At 37.0% G+C, this 19,071-nt stretch overlaps 1 protein-coding gene across 2 annotated transcripts in view; it reads right to left on the bottom strand.

Annotated features, from left to right (window-relative positions):
• The window catches only part of RAB6B (RAB6B, member RAS oncogene family), a 165,095-nt gene that overhangs the window by 17,211 nt on the left and 128,813 nt on the right, over positions 1-19,071 (bottom strand). For both annotated transcript variants that reach the window (XM_074301575.1, XM_074301574.1), the window contains exons 3-7: positions 15,738-15,791; positions 14,950-15,055; positions 12,755-12,866; positions 10,795-10,888; positions 4,692-4,758 (exon numbers count right to left, since the gene is read on the bottom strand). In XM_074301575.1, coding sequence (XP_074157676.1) covers positions 4,692-4,758; positions 10,795-10,888; positions 12,755-12,866; positions 14,950-15,055; positions 15,738-15,791 — 433 coding nt within the window. The remainder of the gene's footprint in view (positions 1-4,691; positions 4,759-10,794; positions 10,889-12,754; positions 12,867-14,949; positions 15,056-15,737; positions 15,792-19,071) is intronic.

A 19,071-nucleotide genomic window follows, 5' to 3' on the forward strand; every position in this document is an offset into this window, starting at 1 on the left:
TGAATCAGATTGGACTAGTTTGGAAGGGCAATAGTTAAATCTCAGTGTAAGCATTTATATCTCAGAAATTGGTAAAAAGCTACAATTTAGGGCTTGACATATTGTTTATTGATTTGCTTCCTTAAGAAAGTGATGGAGAAAATAATAATAACACAAATTAAACTTAATAAGTAGGCTTTTTCCTACCTGGAGAGCTGCTTTTAAAGTATAATTTCAAGCTTCCTAAGGCCAGTACCAGCTTTTATTCAACTTTGTATCCTCTTCAGGCCTGTCATAGAATTGGATAATATTGGATGGTTGAATGAATACATTAATACATAAATAAAAGATGCTTAAATGCTATACATAAAAATGCTACCTTGTACCTTCCAAGAAGGAATAACAGTGGTCTGAAAGAACAAGACTTCTTCTTTGGTCTTCCTGCTCCCTGTAGGTTCATTCCACATATTTATTATGCATTTTATGGTATATTCAAGCAATACTTGTTCATGTTCACACAGTCTCATGTGTTAGGGATAAGACTATTCCATAGTCAACCCTCTATCCCTTGCATCATGCTACTCTCAACAATGAGCACTACCTGCTCTCTTTGCCCTGTTTTGACTGATTATACCTTGTGCCTCACACAGCTGTCAAGTTGAAATATTACTTTTCTTCTAGGGTATTATTTCTTAAGTATCCTCTTCCTGATTTTTCTCAACTATTGAATGTAGAAGGAATAGGTTAATTCATTGGAATGTGTATGAGGAATATTTTCAAGCACATCAAAGAATTGCTTTTGTAGGCCAGTCCACCCATGCTTTATGCCATTGACAATGATTCCCTCATATCAGAGAATTCATAGCAAAATGAAAGAAGACAAAGAGGAATGGAAAATAAAATAAGGATATAAAGGTAAATGGAAATAACAAAATCTTATTTCTCCATTTTATTATTTTGTCCAGATAGGTGAGGCAACTTTTCCAAGGACATATAAGAAAGTAAGTGTCAGGTCCATGATTAAAAGCTTGTGTCTTATAACTCCAAACTGATTGTCATTGCACCTCAATAGGGCACAGTAGAGAGTCAGAAAGTAGGACCATGGAGAGTGCTCAGAGGCTGGGGTGCCCATATTCTTATGAAGCAGAGATTTTAAAGCACTGGTTTAGGACCATTAGGTGGTATGTCACAGTGGGCAGGTGGTCAAGTGATTAGAATACTCTACTTGGAATCAGGAAGACATGAATTCAAATCTTGCCTGAGATACATTAACTGTATAAGGTCATTGGGGTCCAGTTTCTTCATATATAAAATGGAGATAATAGTAGCACCTACCTCTTAGATCTGTGGTAAAGATAAAAGGAAATAATACATCTCATTTGCAAATCTTGAGATGCTATATAAATATTAGATATTATTATCATCAGAGAATCAACCTTTTGATCGATTTGACACTGATTTTGCCTAGGTCAAGTTTCAGGGTGTAAAATACATTGGGTCAGATAGGGTTGACTACAGGAACACAAGATCACAGATTTAGGGCTGAACAGACTTCAGAAGCAATCACTCCAACTCCTTCATTTTGCAGGGGAGGACATGCAGGCTCAAAAAAGGGTAAATGATCTGTTGCAGGACTCACAAATAGCAAATATCAGAGGTAAGATCATAAGACTTTTCTTGTTTCCTGCTAGAGGCTCCTCCCCTCCTGGGAAAATGTAGAATTTCTTTTCCTTCATTCTCTATCTCCTAGTCATACTGATAAGATGGGACAGTTGCTGGCAGTTTCTCCCGAGAGGATCTCTTTCCCTGAAGCTCTTTTGCTCAGCCATCAAACACAATGGCTTGGGTCTAGGCCAGAGATCAAAGAGCCCCATGCTAATGGTATTGATCTTGCTGCTGAACAGTCGACTTATAAAACTCTCTGCCAGGGAAAGAAGGCTGAAGAAGCCATGATGATAACCTTCTAGACCTCATCTGAAACACAAATTCCTAGCCTTAGGTGATTCCTCCAGTGCAAGGCAAATGAGAAGTACCATAATGCAAGAGATAAAGGATCTGACTTAGTTGAGCTTCTGGGAAGATCTGAGTCCAAATCTTGACTTGTATATGCATCAGCTATGTGACCATAGAACTTCTCTTGGCTTTAGTTCCCCTACCTCAATCAGTCTCATTTGTTTCATCTGTAAAATGGGATGATAATAGCATTTACCTCAGCCAGATCATTGTGAGGATCAAAGGAATTATATAAAGCCTTTATAAAGGTCAGCAATTATGTTCCATAGGACTTCTAGTTAGAAATCATCGTAAGACAGTATGATTTAGCAGAAAGGGTTAAACTTGGAATCTATTCTAACTTCTGTCATGAGTGAACTGTGTGGTGTTAGGTAAATCATTTGCTTTCCCTGGGCTCCAGCTTTCTCATTCACAAAGTGTGGGGACTGGTCTAAAATTCAAGGGTTCCTCATCTCTTTTTTTGTCCTGGACAGTGTAGTAAAGTCTATGGTCCTCTTTTCAGAATAATACTTTTAAATACATAAAATAAAAACATAGGATTACAAAGGAAACCAAAGATCAGTGAAAGTAAAGATACTACTTTTCTACATTCAAGTTCATGAATGCTGGTTATTCACGAATCCCAGGTTGAGAACCCTTGCCTAAATGGTCTTTATGATCCTTTCTAGCCCCAATGTTCTGATTTCTTAATCTCATGAGGAATTCAAATGCTTTTTCTTCCTATTCCTTCTTTCTCCAGTGTATTCTCCTATGGAATCTGGAATCTTGAGACTGGAAGTAACTTCTATGGATTATTTAATCCATCCTTTAGACAGAATATAATTTTCAAAGCCCATTAGAGGAACAGTTTCCATATCTCCTAAAGAATTCACACTAATATTAAGAAACTTGATATGAATCCTGCCTCACACTTACTATCTGTGTGATACTAAGCAAGTCACTTAGCCTTAGTTTGCTCCTCTGTAAAATTGGGATAATAGTAACACATCTCACAAGGTTGTCATGAAGACCAAATGAAATAATGTCTATGAAGTGCTTTTTAAACTAAGAGCCATATAAATGCTGGCTATTATTTTTCATTATTATGCAAGAGCCAATTTCCATTTTTACATATTAATAAAAGAAGAAGAGTCCCAGATAATATGTGCCTGCTTCTTTTCCATCCTTCTCCTTCTCGTACATGACCTTGGAAATAGCTTTCTGCTGCTTGGCTGAGAAACAATTTATCCCTGGGAAGTAAGTACAAGAGAATGCTTGTTTCATTTATTTTACTAACCATGCATTTCCATAAAGCACTATGGTTTGACAAATGCCATCAAAAATTTGGTAAATATTTTGTGATGTACTTAGTGATAAGGCTCTTTGAAGGGAATACCAAGAATGGATTAAAGGGTCTCAGTTTCTTTTCCTTGCAGGAAAAAGTCTGAGCTTTCTTCCTGTGCAGACAGATATATTTTAGAGTTAAATAGCTCACTCAGGATTCTAGGTTCTGGTTCACAGGTCACTGGCAGGGGGCCTGAGATTGCAAGAAGACCAGTACCATGATTTCAGTATGATTCCTTTGGATATGATAAACAGGCACTACTTTTAGCACTTTTATCCTAATTTGTGATTTCTTTGGTATCCTGGCCCCTCCCCCCCATTAAAGAACCTTTTTCTACAAGTAATGAGCTAACCTCTGCTCTATCACATAAATCTTAAGAAAAATGCTTGTGGCATTTTAGAAGGCTAAATGATTTGCCCAGGATGACATAGACAATTTGGCTTGGAAGGAGAACTTGAGCACAGTTCATCCTAACTCTGCAATTAGGAGTTGTGCCTAATTCATTAGGCTACTATTTTATTCATTAGCTACTATTTTACATTCCTCTGCATAAATTAATAAGACTTGAAATTTCTAGGGTTATTTGAAAAGAGGAAAGCCCACTAAAAACAAACTCTAAGATATATCTGGATTGTTTTGTTCTAAAGGGATTTTGCCTTAATGAGTACATTGCTAGAAATTGCTTTCCCATTCTACAAGAGTTAGAGATAAGAGGGAGATAATCCTAGACTTTCCATAGCTATCTAGCAAAAGAAAAGAAGTTTTAAACCTATTATGAGGAAGAAATAAGTCATATTTGTGAGATTGGATTATATTGGATACCCAAGTCATCCCTGCTCATGTCCTCCATGGTTTTGGACATTTATGTCTATTTGTATGCCAGTATTTGTTTTGGTGGTCCATTTGGGAGTTTGTGCTTTTCTATAATGAGGGTGTCACTTGGAGAGGAACAGGTATGATGATTTAAAGGATTTAAAAGATAGTTTTCACATATTAGAACAGGAGAGGATACTTTCCCACCCTCTTTTTGATAGTACAAAAAGTCATTCAAGTGACTATTACATGGACTGTGATTAGAGAATGAATTATACGGGATTATCCCCTGTACCACATTTGTGGCACTTATATCAGCAGAGTACTAATACCATACTGAGACATAGGGTAGCAGATTATATAGAGATCTCTGTCCAAATAGAATTTTACTAATGTAAACAGAATCTTGAATGTATAGGAATCAAACTCAATCCCTACCCCCAGAAGGACAGAGCTTGCAGTTTTACTCCATTGTCTATGCCTTTTCAACTTTCTCTTCTCCCAATATATCTAGCTTTCATTTTCTAAGAAGACCGACTCACTGGTTCCAGGAAAAGGATACTCCCTTCTTTGCTTTTCTCCTGAACATTCTCCATTCCGGGGAGAGCTGATGCGACACGTCGGAATAGCTGGGAATTAGGGATGGGGTAAGAGAGAAACACAACATGAAAGGCATCAGAATGAATGTTGTCTTTTCCTCCCTCCCTCCCCCTGCCTTCCTCATGGTATTTTCCATCCACTTTCTGGGAGCTGTAGCCTTTCACAGCAATGTGGGAGATTGGTAGCCAGGGACAACGAGAGGCTCGTCATGGAAATGGGAAATTTGAGAATAAAAAGGGTTATGGTTGCTGAGGTCCATACAAGGGCTGACTCTGTAGTCAGGAAAAAGAATTTGGCAAGACCAGATTCCTTCTTAGACTGTAAATCCCAGGAATAGGGAACTAAAATTCTGTCCTATGTACTGAGATATTAAATTTGAGTCAGATGCATTGTTATCACAAAGTCTAGTCATGTCTAGAAATATGCATAAACCATGTTATCATGTAATTATAGCATGATAATTGAGTGTGTGCATGTATGTGCATGAACATCTCTAGACCTCAATGTACTGCAAAACTGAATAATGAAAGTATAGGAAGGGCACACAGGAGTCCTAGTAGGTACTAGAAACATCTTTACTTACTGAAAAAAAATTTTTTCCCCTGAAGCTGGGGTTAAATGACTTGCCCAGGGTCACACAGCTAGGAAGTGTTAAGTGTTTGAGACCAGATTTGAACTGGGGCCCTCCTGAATTCAAGGCTGGTGCTCTATCCACTGTGCCACCCAGCTGCCCCTACTTACTGAAAATTTAAAAAATAACAACAGCTAGGTGGTACTGATACTCATATAATGATACAAAAGGTTCCTGTTCCCTTTCTGGGGATTTGGAGACTAACACAATAGGATTTTGAAAGACTGTATGGTACAATTAATAGAAAGCTAGCCTTGGAATATGGAACATTGCAATTCAAATCCTGCTTGTGGCACATACTATCTGTGGGACTGAGACCAAATCACTAACCTTTATAATACCTCCAGCCAATTCTGCAGGGTTAAAATTATAGGTCAGTTGCTGATCTCTCCTAGTGATGAAATTTTCCACTTTATGAGTTCCTTATCCTGAAGGAATCCCAGCTTTTGATTTCCCCCAAATCACAGGATTTAGAACTAGGGGGGACCTGAAGCTGGTATTCGTATCCAGCTTTTTAAATTTGAGATTCAATACTTACTTAAAAAAAATACTAGGCTGTCTAGCTAGATTAGATCGTGGGGTGTATGGAAATGAGCGTTAAACTAGGAGCCTGAAAATCTGCTTCTGGTACTGACTCCTCCTCTTACTACCTATATGACCTTCACTGGGTCACTTAAGATGTCCTTGGCTGTCAAAAGGACACAGCAATACATTAACTTATCACACAAGGCATTTCTAAGTATTGAATGAGATCATAGATTTACAGCTGAAAGGAATATAGGAAACCATCTGGCCCAAACTGATTATTTTGCAGATGAAGCAACAGAATTCTGAGAGTTTATAACTCCCCCCAAATCACCGTGACAATTAGTAACAAAAAAATCAGCATTTGAACCTAGTTCTCCAACTCCAAATTCAGCACTCATGACTAAACTATCTCTATAGTTTTACCAAACAGAAATAAAATATAGAAGCTTTTTTTAAGGGGGAGATAGTTTTTCATTTCATTTTCCTCCTCTCCCTGGTTTCTAGGATTGAGCCTTATACATAGTAGGTATTTAATGACTAAAAATCTGTACTAAATTGAATTAAGGAGACTGGTGTAGATGTTCTTTAAGGTTACTTTTACTTCTAATGAGTTAACCAGGTTTAGTGTAGTTTTTAATAAATTCTTGAATACTAGGAAAATCCTAAGATGTGGCAGCTGTCTGTCTATTTCTCTGGAGTTTCCTTGAAAAACTATTTTTTCTTTTAACATGATAAATGGTCAACCCTGGAGAAGTACACTTGACCTCTAGTCTAAGTTTTCTTGGATTTACTTTTTTTTTTTTTAACTTAGTGAAGAAAATAGCCTTTTTCTCAGCTTTGTCATTTCCTCACATAAATGTTAATTTGTTAGCAAATGCTTACACTTCCTTTTTTAACAATGTCACTATTGCATATGGTAAACAATCCTCATTTTATTTGTTTGATATGATAGTTGCCTGAGCTTTAGTAAGAGTTTAATTGGTAGACATTACTAGACTAGATTCATAGAGCTGGGAGGAATCTGGGAAGTTCTCTTATCCAAAGCTTCACTGAACTGATGAAGGGGACCATGAAACTAAAAAAAAGATTTAAAACCCCATGAACTCTCAGGATGTTTTAAGATGTTTAAAATAAAATACATGAAATTACAAAGGAAATCAACCATATTGAAATATAGTTATCAGATTTTTTTTAAACAATCCACTAAGTTTGCAGGACTAAAATGAAAAATCCTCCAATTCCCCATCCCCTAATCTCCTTCCCCCAGATATAAATTAACTGATGTTCATTTTCGAGAAACAACTAGAAGCTGCAAATGTAGTTAGGAACCAGTATCTTTATTATGAATATTTATTATGCCAAGGTTCAGCTCCTGTGTTTAAGAGGACTCTTCTGTATGTTCTGGGAGCTGATATTTTAAATGGAATTTTTCCATTTAAGAAAATGGAGTGATTCTGTTTCTTGACATGATTTATTGTTTCAAGGAGAAGCAGATACTGTTAGAAACTAATGGAAATTATTGACTCCGGGCATACTGCTAAATCATTTGCATAACTGCCAGCACAGAAATGCACAAGTTTTATATTCACACCCATTCTCTTCCTCTCCACCCCCCCCCCCCACTACCAGCACTGAACAAAATGAAATGTAATGGAGATAAGTATAAAGTCTTACAATTGGGTTCAAAAAATAAACTTCACAAGTACAAGATGAAGGAAAATCTAGTAGGAATAGTTTGTTGGAAAAAGATCTGGGGGAATTTAATGGATTACAAGCTCAATATGAGATTCAATGGTGCACATTGATCACTCTTCCAAAAAATATTATTTTAGGCTTCATTTAGGAAGGCATACCTTCTAGGAATAAGTAGGTGATAGTCATCCTGTACTCAACCAGACTACATCTGGCATATTGATTGTCTAGTTCTGGGTACAACATTTTAAGAAGGATACTGATAAGGTAAAGAGTATCCAGAGAAAGATGGTAGAAGTCCTTGATATGAAGACTGGTTCAGGGAAGTGGTTCTATTCAGTGTGGAGGAAGGAAAATTTAGAGAGACATGATCAGCTGGCTCAGTATGAAGACTTAACAAAACTATTTTGATTATCTTTAAAAAAACAAAAAGAGAATCTTCTCTATTGGTTCCTTTCCTATCTGTAGAGTGGAAGAGGAACTAAAATAAGTCAGATCAATCAGGATCCAATCCTGATTCTGCCAGTTATTCCCTATGTGATCTTGAACAAGGGAATAGTATTTCCAGCTCTCAGTTGGCTTTTTCTGTAAATGAGGGGTTGGACTTTGGTTCTTTCAGTTTTAGGAGCTGATATTTTAAATGGCATGTTTCCACTTAAGAAAATGAATGTTCTGCTGGACACATGACAATGTTGTTTTTTGACTTTTATTTTCCTATGTTGTCTTTCTTCTATTTTGTTTTTTCTTATTTTATATTTAGTTTTAAATAAATAAGAATAAATACATTTTTAAAAGAACTAATATTCTGTGCTTCTATAATATTGCTATCATGATAGTGGTATAGTGTGGTATACCTGGCTTCAAGGAAAACCTGGCTTCAAATCTAAGCTCAGATTTTTATGTTGGACCTCAGTTTCATCATCTGTAAAAGGGATTTGGACTAAGTCACCTGTAAGTTTCCTTCTAGTTTTGTATCTATAATTTGATGAATCAAAAAGGAACTGAGTCTGGTGACATTATTAGGAAGAACAGTTTTAATAGGTATACTGTGAAATAGGATACAGTAAGTACAAAGTGAGTGTTTGGACCATCCAGTGACAAAGAAAGCTCCTTCTACTTTTTTTCTAATGCATCAATTTAAACCTCTTTTGAGCTGTTAAAGGAACTCAACACTCAACGAAATATCTGGGAGTGCTGTTAGGATGAGCAATTTTGTCTAATGGGCTTAAGGCTATTTGTTAAATATGGACTGAAGAAGGAACCTAAGTATTATATAAAAATAGGTTTCTGTCTCCTGGAAAAGCATCATAGAAGCTCAGAATTGGAACACAGTCCAAATAGGGGCCATCTAGTACAATTTATATCCAAGAAGAAATCTCTTTGACGACTTCAACAACAAAAACTCAGGGCCACTGAATCTTTTAAATCTTATCCTCCAAGTTCTCAATATTTCTTTTGTTCCCCCTTAGTATTTCAATAGTGCTTTCAAAGAGAGGTCTCAGAGCCTTGAACCCTGAACAACTGTCTCACTCTTATGAATCTGTACCTTATATATTTAAATCACAATTCACTTAAATTCTGAATGAAAATGTCCCTTATTTCAATAGCATGATTCCTTTCCTCTTTCTGACAAGTGTCCTTGAGGGCAGTGTGTACATGAACAGAAGGTTCAAACTTACCCTGAATAGTGACTGGAAAGTGACACTCACAAAAGCTTGCATTATTGGGCATGGGATTTTGCCATTAGTCACAAAAATCACAGGATACGAAGTTGGAAGGGGCCTTTGAGATCTAGTTAAATTCCATTACCAATAAAAAATCCTTAAAATGCCTCTGATGAAAGTATAACTTTATTTCACTTTTGGCTCTCATAGCCTTCCTTGGCTTTCAGTCCTAGAATTCAATCTCCCCATTGTTGAGAGGCATAGAGAAATTTGACTTCTGGTTAGGGTTAGAATTAGGGTTTATGATGTATGGGACTGCCTGCCATCTAGGGGAGGGGACAGAGGAGTACAAGGGATAATGTTGTAAAAAATTACCCATGCATATGTACTGTCAAAAAAATTATAATTATAAAATTAATTAAAAAAAAGAATTAGCGTTTATGGTTAAGTTAGGATTAGGATATGCAGTTAGGGTTAGGGTTAGCATTAGAAACTCTCTATGGTACTGCTTTAAATATTAGCCAGGTCAATTCTCTGTAGTATTCCCATACTATACCATTGTAACACCTACCTCCCCACCTTTGTTTCCATACCCACTCCTATTCACTTTTCATCCATATTTTGCTAAATATTTTTGAGGTTTAAATAGACTTTCATCCTTTCATGAAGTACCCTTCCCTCTTAACTGCTTCAATCCACAGGGATCCTTTTCTTTTACAAACTCCTTATCATGGAATTTAGAGTTTGCTCTACTCATTTCAGGCATGTAGCTATATAATGTTCTGCATGGTTCTCTATTTTATGTGTATATGTTTCCCCATTGTGTTAGCTTGGTACAGTAAACAAAAGTGTTAGGTTTGGAGTTAGGAACACCTGAATTCAAATGTCACTTTTGATACAAACTAGCCTATGTACCTCAAAAATCCTGTGAATTTATAAATGGAGTTTAATCTGTGCTGATGAAAGGTGTTAACAATTTGCAACTTTTCTATGGTGATGAAATCATAGCTCCTTTATGTCTCTTCAAATAATTCTTCAGTGACAAGGAATTTAACTCATATTTCTTTATTCCTAATCAAAGAATAGCACAGAATTGAGTACTTAGGAGATAGTCATTGAATTGGTTGGAATTGACCGACTTCTTCCTACTCTGGGGAAAAATATTAGGAAATTCTATCTTCCTCACAGCAAATAAAAATCACTAGGTCAACACCCTTTGAGAATAAACTCTTTCAACAGGATCATCTTCAAGTCCAAAGGACAAGTGAATAGAATGGGGTGGGTGGAGATATGCACTGCCATATGTATGTTATGGCTGACATCTGATATTAGCTGGAAGAGCTGTCTCATAACAGTTACACCTTCTATCCTGTCATTGCCTTTACTTTGATCAAATTTGTAAGTTGGATTCACACCTTAGAGGGTTTTTTAGTTTATTTCTGCCATTTGACAGCGCTTCTGTCTAATGTATGACATTAGTCCTATAAACCTTCACTGAATTGTATATGTGGTCTGTGATTATGTTGGACCAGAAGCCATAGATGTCTTACCTGCTTTACATTGTATCCTGTCTTGGCACTGGTTTCAATAAACATGACACTCAGTTCTTTGGCGCGCTGTTCCCCTTCTTCAATTGTTATCTGCCTACAGACACCATAAGAAAGGGAAATCACATGTGGCCCATCACAGTTGCACATACTGGAGGAAGAATTTGATGTCCCCAGTGACTATGAGAGGAGACCATTAGAGTGGCAAGTAGCAAAATGGGCAGAACAGATTGGATACCAGTCAGGGTTCTTTCATTAAACTAATGGAACAACATCAGTACCTTGGACAGTTATCCTAGTATTGTGAAGCATCTGTTTTATAATGCCGTTTTGTGCTACTCTATGAATGGAATAAACTCCTAACCTTCATGCCATCTTTGCATGAGTCTCTTAGTCTCCACAGATTTAACTTTCCTAGTAATCTGATGGACATTTTCCATTTTAAAATTCATAGCATATTTCACATCACTTGAAGGTAAAAATGGGTGGGACTGTGATTTTAAGTGTTGGAGTTGAATAAATTTCATTTAGCAGATTGACAAAAATTGGGAATTTTGGGGTGGGAATCTATGCTCCTGAGTAAATTTATTCAAATTGTATGCAAAGTAACATTCCACCTTGAAGTGAGATCTAGAACTCTTCCTTCCTTCCTTCCTTCCTTCCTTCCTTCCTTCCTTCCTTCCTTCCTTCCTTCCTTCCTTCCTTCCTTCCTTCCTTCCTTCCTTCTTCCCTTCCTCCCTTCCTTCCTTCCTTCTTCCCTTCCTCCCTTCCTCCCTTCCTTCTTCCCTTCCTTCCTTTCTTTTGTAAAAATGCCTGTGGTGATATTGAGCTTTGCTCAGGAGAACCAATCCATTGCTTTACAGACCTTTTTCTGCTGCTACCACATCCTCATTTTTCTGACTTTTGAATACAGCTACTGTTTTTATGAGACCCTAAGGAAAATGTATACTTGTGGGGTTTCTACATTTTCTGACAAGAGATCACAATTTAATTCCACTCACAGTTCTCTCCTGGTTTATGGCACACAATTCCATGTTCACACCTGAGTAAGCATTGGTAATGAACATGTTGATTCTGCCTTGAACTAAAGTAAAAGTATCCCATGAAATCCCCTAAGTTGGGATAGATTGGAAAAGGACTACAATTTTGTGTTTTGTAGAATTAGAAACCTTTCTTCATTTCGAAGGCCTGTGACAGGCAGATGAGTCTAGAAACAAGGTTAGTCAGAAGTTGGAGAAGTCCAATTTGGAACTTTTGGGGGAGCTATTTAGCCAATCTGGCAACAAAAGAGTTAAGGATACAAGTTTTGGCTTTTACAGAATAAACTTACTATTAGATTGTAAATGCTATGAGGTTTAAAACGTTTCTTATTTAAATTTTGTATCTCCTTCGGTGTCCAGCATAGTGCTCTGCAAATGGCACAGCTGAATAAATAGCCATTGAATGAATGGATTAAGCGAATGAAATCCAGTATTTGAAGAATTAAACATACATATATACAAAGCATCACAGAACTCCTGGTTTTCTAGGAGTATAAGTAAAATAAGGCTTAAGATAAGTGTGAGCTTGAGTGATGCTCATATCTGAGAGGCGTTGATATGCAATAGCCTGGCATACATCAGTCCACACATTGGGAAAGTGGGAAGGAATATGCCAAGTGGATGGAGTGCTGGCATCTATTAGCACCCTATTAAAAGTCTGAAAATATCCACAATAACTGCAGTAAGGAGGAACACTTCAAATGCTCACCATGCAGGGGCCCTAGGAATTCCCAAAACAGCCATGTCCAGCTTTGACCCAGAAAATAAATTTATGCTCATAGCAGCCCCGCCCCCCCCTTTTCACTTAGTCATGTGTAGACACAAGGAGCTTCGATTCTGATTCATTTTAGGTGTGATTCCTGAGGTTTCAAGTTTAGTTTAAGTTTCTCCACCTTTTGGAACTTCTCCCCTCACTCTCTTACCTCTTATCTGCTAGGTCTGTTTTGTTGCCCACCAGCATGATGATGACATCACTTCCTCTTTCTGTCCTGACATCATCAATCCACTTGGAGGTCTGTTGGAAGGAGTTGAGATCTGAGAGTGGAAGGCAGAAACAGAACTGGAGATGAGTATGAAAGAAAGAAAGGAGAGGAATATCTAAGGAAAGGAAAAAAAGAGAATAATACAAAAGAGAGACAGAAACAGAGATGAAACATTTGAGGTATAAAGATATTCCAGTAATAGAAAAAAGAATGTCTTTTTTCAATATGGATGAGAAAGAGAAAAGAGAAAGCAGTGTTAAGCAGTACCATTAACCATTAACTACTAATAGTGCATCTTAGATCCTTCTTGAGAATTAAAGCTAGTTTACAATGTAGTGATAAGAATGAAGTTACAATATGGCAATAAAATGAATTTACCATCCCACCAGCATGAATAAATTTAAGTCTCAGGGACATTTTGGGTACATTTCTCTGAAATGTTAGTGAATAATTTCACTTTGTCAGAAATGATTAATTTCTCTGGAAGTTATTTTTATTTAACGTTTGCTAGTGAATCACTATTTCTTTGCTTTTATAGACAAGTGATTTCATGGATCCAGATGTGATTATCCATATGATGACTGGGAGTATTGGCTGTTTTAGTAAGTAAGTCCCATATTGTGGGTCTTATTTTATTTCTCTGCAAGCTCAAATTTAACAAGAGGCCTATTTCTAGTCTATTTGCTGTTCCTCATGTTACTTCATCTCCTATCTCTGGGAATTTGTACTGACAAACCCCCATACCTGGAATACCCTTCCTCCTTATCTCCACCTCACAGAATTCTTGGCTTCCTTTGAAACTCAGTTCAGGTGTCATCTGCTGCAGGAAGGCCTTTCCTGGTTCTTCCAAGCTGCTGTTGCTTTTCTTTCTCTAGATTTTCTATATGTATTTTTTATGTCGATTTATGTGTATGATATATTTACCCATTTGAACTCATAAGCTTCTTAGGGGCAGGGACTGTTGTTTATTTTTTCTTTATAATTTCTTTATATTCTCAGGTTTAGTACAGTGTCCAGGACATAGTAAGCACTTGATTGGTTGATTGACTAAATGTTGCAAAATATAACTTGCTTCCAATTCCTTGGTGTTGGACTTTGGCAGCTGCTTTCTTTCACCAGCACTGATGGGTATTTTTGTTCCAATGCCTTACATATTTCCATAAAGAAGGGAAATCTAGCCTGTGTTCTTCCAGCCTTGACCTAGGGGCTGGCTTTCTTTTCTTTGTGCACTGTGTATCTTAGTTGCAGGAGCAGCTGCAGCCAGGAAAGGTCAGTTCTGTGTGCAGAAACAAAGCTCTTTTCCCTCCATACTCTCTTTCTCTCTTTACTTTATTTCCTTCCAGATTAATCTCAAGAAGGAAGCTTAATTCAGTGCAAAATAAAGCACCTGCTCACACTCAGTATTTCTATCATCTTCACAAACACCTGTAAAATTATCTATAGCCATCTTTAATACAATGAGTCTTGGTAAATTACTTAGAGCAATAGAAAATTCATTATGGAATTAGGATGAATAAACTCATCTAGAGTCTACCAAGAATTCTTAATCATTTTTGTGTTATAGACCTGGCAGGCTGGTGAAACCTTTGAAACTCTTCTCAAAATAATATTTTTGTATGTATGAAATAAAGTACATGGAATTACAAAGAAAATTAATTCTATATAAATGCTTTCTTCAATTTAAAAAAATGTTCATGAACCCTAGGTTAAGAATACAAACAAAATATATATAACCATTTTCATACCCTAAGCACCAAAATATTTCTGAAAAATAATAGTACTAGTTTTTTTTTTTTTTCATCTACCTCCGCCTCTCCCCAATACATCATAAGCAATATATAACCTGGACAGATGTAGGAAATAAATTGCAATATGTGCTTGGTATTTAAATGCAGTCTCCAGACTCCTGCTGCTCAGCAAATGTACCAGGTGTTGCTGAGTGATCCCTAACACTGCTTTCTGCCAGGGTTCCATTCCTTGCACAAACATAACGGTGCAATGCCACAACGACTACATAAAAGTAATGGTCACACCTAGTGGTGGGAGGCAGAGAATTTAAATTTTCCCCTTCAACTATACATGCCTGAAACACTGGCATGATATCTGCTTGATAAAATCACCCATGCTGCACTCACTTGTGATGTCATACACCACCACTGCCACAGTGGAGTCACGGATATAACTGGGAATTAGGCTGCGGAATCTCTCCTGGCCAGCAGTGTCCCATAGTTGCAATCGAACCTGCCAAGGGGACAGAGAGAAAAAAGGAGGAAGGAAAAAAGAAGTAGAGATAGTATTAATTCTTTGTATCCCCAGTGTCTAGCCCAGAGTAGCCTAACCACATAGTAAGGGCTCACTAAACTCCTTCTGGTGGATTACTAGAAAGGGACTGCATAAAGCACAGCTGACCTAGAGAGGGAATTATCAAAAGTATAATCACTTGTGGTAATACACTATTGGAAGGGGGAGAAAGATTCCCAACTATTGCCACCGTGGCTGCTATAATAGCTAGCACTTGTATTAACACCTTTAGGTCTACAAAGTACTTTACAATTACTATCCCATTTGATCTTAATAACCTTGTAAAAATGATATTACTCTACTCATTTTATAGATGAGTAAACTGAGGCAAAAAGGTTAAGTGACTTGACTGGGTCCTTACAACCAGTAGGTAAATGTCTGAGGTAAGATTTGAATTCAGGTCTTCTGATTCCAAATTCCAAGCCCCATCCACTGTGCCTATTCACTCACTATGAAAGGACAGCAGGAGAAACTCAGTGCATCTCTTTTCCTCACTCTCTTCTGTCTTAGAAGTCAGGGTGACCTGGTGTAATCTCATTAACCTAGACACAGACTCCTTTTTTTCCTAGATTTTTCTGAATTAGGGAGAAAAATTATCTTAGTTCTCAAATCTGGCACTTACCGTACGATCCTCCAAATACATGGTTTTTGATAAGAAGTCAATCCCAATGGTGGCCTGTAAGAAGGTAAAGAAAGGAGCAAGGTGAAAAAGAGCAAAAGCTTAAAAAAACCACAAGAGAACTAAATGTTGTGCAAAAATTTGGTAGTTATGAATGTGTTGATGAAAAAGAAAAAAAGAAGAAAGGAGGAGGAAAAGAAGAGAAGGAGGAGAGAAAGAAGGAGGAAGAAGAGGAGAAAGAGAAGAAGGAGAGCGAGGAGGAGAAGGAGGATGAGGAGGAAAGGAGAAGAAAGAAGATGAGGGGGAAGAGGAAGGAGGAGGAGGAAGAGAGGAGAAAACAGCAGCAGCATGTTGTATGGAACAGACAGCAGTCTGAGTCCCTCTTTTGCATATGTGATCTTCATCTGATCATCTGATCTTTTAATATTAATTTCCCCCAACTGACAAGCATTTGATTTCTCTTAACCCTTATCCTATTTCTGGGGAGGAAAAACAAAAGAAAACAAAACTTATAATAAACATGCATAATCAAGCAAAATAAATTATTACATTGACTATGTCCATGCCTCATTCTGCAGCTTGAGTCTCTCGCTCCTCTAGGACAGAGTTAGCTAATTATATCATTGATCATCTGGAATCATGTTTGGACATTGTAGTGATCAGAGTTTCTAAAGTTTTTTAAAAGTTGTTTGCCTTTACCATATTGTTATTATTGTAAAAATTGTTCTCCTGGTTCTGCCCACTTCATTCTGCATCATACAAGTCTTCCAAAGTTTTTCTGAAACCAATCTTTTTTATCAGTTCTCATAGCACAAAAGTATTATATTACATTGAAATACCCAAACTTATCCAATCATTCCTCAAGTGATAGGCATGCTCTGATTTTTGGTAATTTTCCATTATTTAAAAAAAGTTGCTAGAAACATAACTGTGCATGAGTCTTTTTTTCTACTTATTTTATCTCTTTAGGAAACACAGGCCTAGTAATGGTATCACTAGGTCAAAGAATATCATCTTTCCAATTGCTTTGATGAATTCTCTTCTTAATGAACTGGAATATATTCTCCCTGTCCCCAACAGAATAATAACAACAGCATTATCAGCATCAATTAAAATGTCTTAATTTCCTCTGACACTGGATTGGGCAGTGTGACACAGCAAAAAGGACTTGGAGTAGAAAACTTGGACTTTATCATCTTGGCTCTGCCATTTTTTAATCTAACATATCTGACATAATAGATCCCTAAAATTCCCCAAGCCTTCGATTTCCCATCTGTAAAATGGGACTAACAGCCTGCATGCAAGCATCAAGCATACACACACACACACACACACACACACACACACACACACACACACACACACACGGTTTCGGTAAGTAAAATACCTTTTACAAACTGTAAAATATTATATAAATAAGTTAATATTCCTACTTTCAAAGTATAGGCACATAACTGTTATTTTCTAAATTCGATGGCCCCAACTTGCAATGACATGCATTTATCCTACTCTACTACCTTAAAAAAAAAAAGTGGAACCAGTGACCTTTGTGACAAGTGAATCTCTTTCTCTATTCTCTTTTTTTGGGAACCTGAACAGAGAAGAGATACTAATATCCACAACTGATCTCTGGGTCATTCCCTCTCAGTGTCGAAATATTTCATCTAAAACCTGTCAATGGTAGAGGCTCAGTCTCAACCCAAAAAAGGGCATATAGAGTCTTTTCATTGATCCCTGCCCACAGAACACTTCATATCATTCTTTTTCCTTTTCTTGGACTAATCTGAATTCCTGCATTCATCTGATCACAGGCACATATATATAAAGCCATTTTATTTTATTTTATTTATTTTTGCTGAGGCAACTGGAGTTAAGTGACTTGCCCAGGGTTACACAGCTAGGAAGTGTTTAGTGTCTGAGACCAGATTTGAAATCAGCTCCTCCTGATTTCAGGGCTGCTGCTCTATCCACTGCACCCCCTAGATACCCCGCCATTTTATTTTAATTAATTAATTTATTATTATAATATTTTTTCTAAAAGCTTTTTATTTCCAAAATATATGCATAGATAATTTTTCAACATTGACCCTTTCATAGCCTTGTGTTTCAAATTTTTCTCTCCTTCCCCCCACCCTCTTCCCAGATGGTAAGCAATCCAATATATATATTATACATGTTAAAATATATGTTAAATCCAATATGTGTCAACATATTTATACAATTCTCATGTTGCCCAAGAAAAATCAGATCAAAAAGGAAAGAAAATGAGTAAGAAAACAAAATGCAAGTAAACAACATCAAAAAGAGTGAGAATGTTATGTTGTGATCCACATTCAGTTCCCACAGTCCTCTCTCTAGATTTAGATGGATTTAGATCATCACAAGATCATTGGAACTAAGCCATTTGATTTTTAAACAAAATTTTCTTCAGATGATAAATTGAGATGCACTAACATAAGGGGTCAGAAAACAATTACTCAACACAGATATGATTTTTTTATCTTCATTATAAAGCATGCATTATGAAAGTATCAATGGTGAATGACTTACCTAATAGTACAATAGAATGGAAGGAACATTAGCTTAGAGTCAAAGGACTTAGGCTCAATCTCCACCAATGAAAATAACTGTCCACCTACATGAGACGTAGCCTCAGAAAAGTCAATATGCTTTCCTGGGCTTCAACTTTTCCAAGACTAGATGACCTGGACCAAGATCCGGTCTAGCTCTAGATGTATGGTTTTTCATGAGTAGAAACCAAAGCTTAACCAAGTGGGATGGTGACTCCTAATTGGCTCAAAGGCAAATGGAAAAGGAATAAGCATTTATATGATATTTAATATGTGCATAATTGCAAAAGCTCAAAAGAAACATGAGATGTGCAAATTTAGAGACATTTCCACTTCACATGGACTATTTGTACCCAACCTGTGGTAGAGCCTGGCAGCCACAGCTTGGACACACTATACCTTGATCCCAACATAGTAATATCATTTTATATTTCTTTGAAAACAAAGGACAACAACCAACTACTCTGTGCCAGGCACCATGCTAAGTGCTCTACAAAATGTCTCATTTTTGTCTTCACAATAACGATGAGGTATAAGTTCTGTCATTATCCTTATTTTACAGATGAGTAAAATGAGGCAAACAGCAATTAAGTGACTTGCCCAAAGTCAGAAAACTAGTAAATGTCTGAGAATGGATTTAAATTCAGGTCTTCTTAAGAGTTCTAGCCACTGTATCACTTTGCTGATTCAAGTTTGGCAAGTGTGTTTAATTGAACTCTTGAGTTCCACCCAAGATGCTGGAAGAGGTGGTCCAAAAACCCACACTG

Source organism: Sminthopsis crassicaudata, chromosome 3 (genome assembly GCF_048593235.1).
Source record: "Sminthopsis crassicaudata isolate SCR6 chromosome 3, ASM4859323v1, whole genome shotgun sequence".
In the NCBI taxonomy this organism is placed as follows: Eukaryota; Metazoa; Chordata; class Mammalia; order Dasyuromorphia; family Dasyuridae; genus Sminthopsis; species Sminthopsis crassicaudata.